This window comes from Gymnoscopelus microlampas, assembly GCF_963454915.1.
Source record: "Gymnoscopelus microlampas genome assembly, chromosome: 24".
In the NCBI taxonomy this organism is placed as follows: Eukaryota; Metazoa; Chordata; class Actinopteri; order Myctophiformes; family Myctophidae; genus Gymnoscopelus; species Gymnoscopelus microlampas.
In genome coordinates this window covers 27,523,517-27,527,635 of record NC_139961.1, presented here as the reverse complement: position 1 = coordinate 27,527,635, position 4,119 = coordinate 27,523,517, and the positions used below count along the sequence as shown (strand labels likewise).

General features: G+C 42.0%; 1 protein-coding gene across 5 annotated transcripts; it reads right to left on the bottom strand.

Moving 5' to 3' along the window:
• Positions 1-521: 521 nt before the first annotated feature.
• On the bottom strand, positions 522-3,508 carry LOC311040831 (uncharacterized protein). 5 transcript variants are annotated; one of them, XM_084051190.1, is made up of 8 exons: positions 3,452-3,508; positions 3,330-3,380; positions 2,863-3,058; positions 2,622-2,674; positions 2,264-2,400; positions 2,089-2,153; positions 1,760-1,839; positions 522-1,167 (listed from the first exon to the last, which is right to left on the bottom strand). In XM_084051190.1, exons 5-8 carry the CDS (start codon positions 2,321-2,323, stop codon positions 1,049-1,051), a joined length of 324 nt encoding a protein of 107 aa, XP_083907316.1. In that variant the 5' UTR covers positions 2,324-2,400; positions 2,622-2,674; positions 2,863-3,058; positions 3,330-3,380; positions 3,452-3,508; the 3' UTR covers positions 522-1,048. The 5 variants fall into 5 exon arrangements, with proteins under 5 accessions (XP_083907316.1, XP_083907317.1, XP_083907319.1 ...); XM_084051191.1 differs by having other exon boundaries at positions 3,330-3,401; positions 3,452-3,479; XM_084051193.1 differs by having other exon boundaries at positions 2,863-3,070; positions 3,330-3,401; positions 3,452-3,471.
• Positions 3,509-4,119: the final 611 nt, after the last annotated feature.

The following is a 4,119-nucleotide window of genomic DNA, read 5'->3' as shown; positions in this document are numbered from 1 at the left end:
CCTGGGCTGACACCAAATAATGCTGTCACTCTGATTCACTTGCCCTATTGCACAGGCCTCATCCTGAAGGGACAAACGTGGCATCTTTCCATGGGGGCAGTGCTGCTGCTTGGAGCATACACACTCCAACTTAACAAAGTTGCAAAACCCATGTTCAGGTGCCAGTCACTCACCTGTGAGGCAGTCACACACCTGTGACTACTGGCACACACCTCTCAGCAGGTGTGTGCTGGCAGGTTGCTCAAAACAAGAGCGATTACCAACAGAAGCATATTGGGTGATTTTGGCACATTTTTTGGAGGCGCTACCCACACGTTTAGCTGTGTTGCTCATACCACGAATGCCTGATCCTTACAAGCTGTACCTCCTTGTAAAGGTGACTAATCAACGATAAAAATGATATAAAACACAATACCAATTGGTTTTATTAAAGTGGAGATATAATTGACCGAAGTTAAGTTTCCAAACTTTTTTTTAGCAGTTTATTTACAAAGTACCTGAGATAATAAAAACTAAGGTGCCTGAGCATAGCAGCAATGTACGTATACTGTGCATGATATACTTATGACGTTAAGGTGCTTAGAGAAAAAGAGTACAATAAAAAAAAAGACAAAAAAGTCAGTGCGTTATACATGGGATTAAGGTGCAAAAGGTCAGTGCGTGTCCACCTAGGGTGGACTGACCCTGGTATAATCCGCAAGTAGCTCCATGAGGGAGAGCAACAAAAAAGTCATTTGTACCTGGTGTAGTCCACAGGTATGTCCGAGGGGGGCTAAGTCCAAGTCCACGTCACTAGTCGAATGAAAATAAAATAATAATAAAACATAATAGCACAGCTTACTTTGCAGGGACACCCTTTTTGCTTGGGCCGGTTCCACAACAACTGAAACATATCAAACAAGTGCTGTACTGAATAGCCAGTGAGCTACCAGGGTAAGGTCCAACCAGAGCTACTTCGTTGAACAGAACACAAGTTCAAATTACACAACACTGTACAATACTGTGACACTAAGATCCCCCACAATGGACAGTGAAAGTTCAAGTTAAATCAGTCCTGAGTGCCTGCTGTGTGTCCTCCCCTTCTCGCTGGAGCATGCTTGAGGTGGTCTGCGGCATGCTGCCTTATGAGGTCCTCTGTGGCTTCTGGGTCGAATTTCATGACTGCATCTGCATAGTAGAAAAAGGCAATAAAAAATGTGCAAAGGCAACATGCTGTCCTAGTCCCTATCTGACATAATACACAGCTCGATTGAACTCCTGCCATCTGGTAGGAGGTTCAAGAGCTCAGGGGGAAGCACCAGCAGGTCATCCAACAGCTGCCCCAAACCATCAGAACCCTGAACCATGTATTGCCCCCAAAACCAACATCTTGAAAGATGGATTGCACTTTGAATGCATCAGCACTTTTTACCAATGTTGTCTGCTCTTTACTTTTTAATGTTTGCCTCTTTTTAATGTGCATCATGAGTTGAGGAGAATGGCATTTTGCTCCCCTGTTTGCCTAGTGTGTGTTGTGGAAGTGACAATAAAACTGATTGCGAGTCTCCATATTGACATGCAAAAATGCTTGTACATCCACAACTAGTTTAATACAAAGCCATCTCCCTTCTACACCTAACCACCAGTTATTTAAAATGTTATGATAGCAACGGTAACGGTAGACAGTTGGCATTGTATTTTTTTTATGTCAACCGGAAAGGACATGTTTTACCCAATTACATTTTGATTTGTCCTTGGTCAACATGAAATATGGGCTTACCTTGTATTGCGCTGAAAGCCGCAGTCTTCTCTTTTTCCCCCTTCATGTTCAACTGTGCCATCAGACTGTTACTGAAGAGCCTTAAGAAAAACAAATTACATTTGATAATGTAGTAGGATTAGGATTTATTGTAAAACATGGTATAAACCCTTTATACTGACATAACAGAGGATTCAGGTGTTAAGCTAAAAAAAAAAAGGCAAATTAATGGAAACATGCAGTCAGGCGCTCATCTAGAAGAATTAACCAAATAAGTGTTCACACATTGAAAACCACAGCGCACCCAAACATCACACAGGGGTTAATTCATAGTGTATGTTGAAACATACCTGTCAAGAACTTTGTGGACACAGTCCTTAACGTCCTTCCCTCTATAACGGGAAAGTTGCAGCACCTGTTGGAATAAGTCCATGAAAACTTTCACTGACATATCCCAGAGGAACGTAAAAAGTGTGCGAGTGCATCTTATGCTGTTCATTACTTCCAGACTCTTGAAAAGCCTACCAGGGTATTAAAAGCTTGGACATCACTGAGGAGTTGCTCCTCTCTCTGGAAGTCCTCCATTCTCTCAACATGACTGGCCGCTGAAGAGGCAGGTTCTTTAGTGAATATTGATATGGTCAGGACTTTCTTCTGGTATACTGAAAAATAAGTAAGTGTACACAGAGACATGTTATAGACACCACCCTACAATGATACAAAACACTGATATAATTGAAGAGCAGTTTTTGTGTCCCGATAGGAGAGGAGACAGAGAGAACAGTAAAGGAAGAAAGGAGAGAATGGGCAGAAGAGAGAAGGGTTGCAAATTAAGTGTCCCCCAGTTTGTTGGGGGTCTTCATTGAAATAGCTCAGAACTTACCTTGTGCTGGCAATGGGAATGCCCATGTTGGCCTCTCAGTCACTGCATAGCACCTGTAATAAGAACAAAAGTACATTTTAGAAATTACAAAGTGATATTTTTGCATTAAAACTTTCCAAGACAAATGACTATACATTAGATGAGAAATAATAAATATGTCATATTGTAACAATTAGGGGTGCACGATACTACTTGCTGAATTGTAAAGGTTTTGATTACTTGGGGCCTTTGGACAACTCACCATGCCTGACCGTGTCCCTGGATCTGTCATGTCTGGACCTGACCGTGTTCCTCGACCCATCACTGCGGTGGGACCTGTCATCATGTCTGGACCTGACAGAGTGCCTCCGAGCTGTTGCTGTACCTGGAGTCGTGGCTGGTCCTGATGCTGTGCCGGTATCCGACACTGTGTCTGGAGCCATCACTGTGCCTGATGGCTGGAGCCATCACTAAAGACTTAATACTTGGACATAATACTACTACAACACCATGTCACACTGAAAAAGACTACCCCTACTGGTTGGTCTTAGATGTTGACAATCACACATCTCCTCTGATACACATAGTTCAACACATTGAGCCTGTAACTACTTACTCATTGCTTGTGAATTAGGTATGGTAATGATTTCTTTAGTATGCACAACATGTAACACCTTGTACTGACTGTACTTAAAATGTGTTGGTGCAATGGAGAAAGTGAATACTCACGGGGTGTGGACATTTCTCTGCTCCGAGGTGCTACACTTGCATGTCGGGAGCCTGGAAAAGACAAAGAATGTTCTTAGATACCAAATACAAAAGGTGACTGCTTAAATGTGATTCATACTCACTGTGTGTAGACATCTCCCTGTGCCAAGACCCCTCAGCATGCTCCAACTCGACAGACATGGGGTCCACCACGACATCCACCAGGCCATCCAGGGCTTGATTTTCAGAGTCTGAAACATAACAATCAGCTTGTAACTGATTTCATGTTGTGTGTACATCAATACTCAACAAGCATTGAGTAACACATTGTTGTCCTGGCTGGACTGCAACTTCCTTGGTGCGATAGGAAAGGAGGGCACCTATACGGGTGCAATATAAAGTAAAAATAAACATATCCATATCTAAAATAGCATTTGATTGTCATTTTTGACAATGGACTTATAAATTGATTATAGAAGAAAGTTACCCATAATGGTCCAAAACGTCATATAAAACATGAATGGTCTACAATGTGAGGCCCAGTTTCTGTTAACACATTTCATATTTAGAAGTTACTTGAGAAACATATGAACTCTACATCAGTCATCATCTTGTCTTTTAACAGGTTTCCTCTTCCCTTATCACCACATCCACACCCTCCTCTTCCTCCTCTGCTTGGCTGGTCAGGTTGTAGTTGTCACATTCACAAGCTTTAACTAGAAGTTATACAATTCAACTGTAAACATTGATTCAACTATTTGTACTTGAATTATTGAGTAAATGATCCAAAAACCTGCCTGAAGTCATCTTT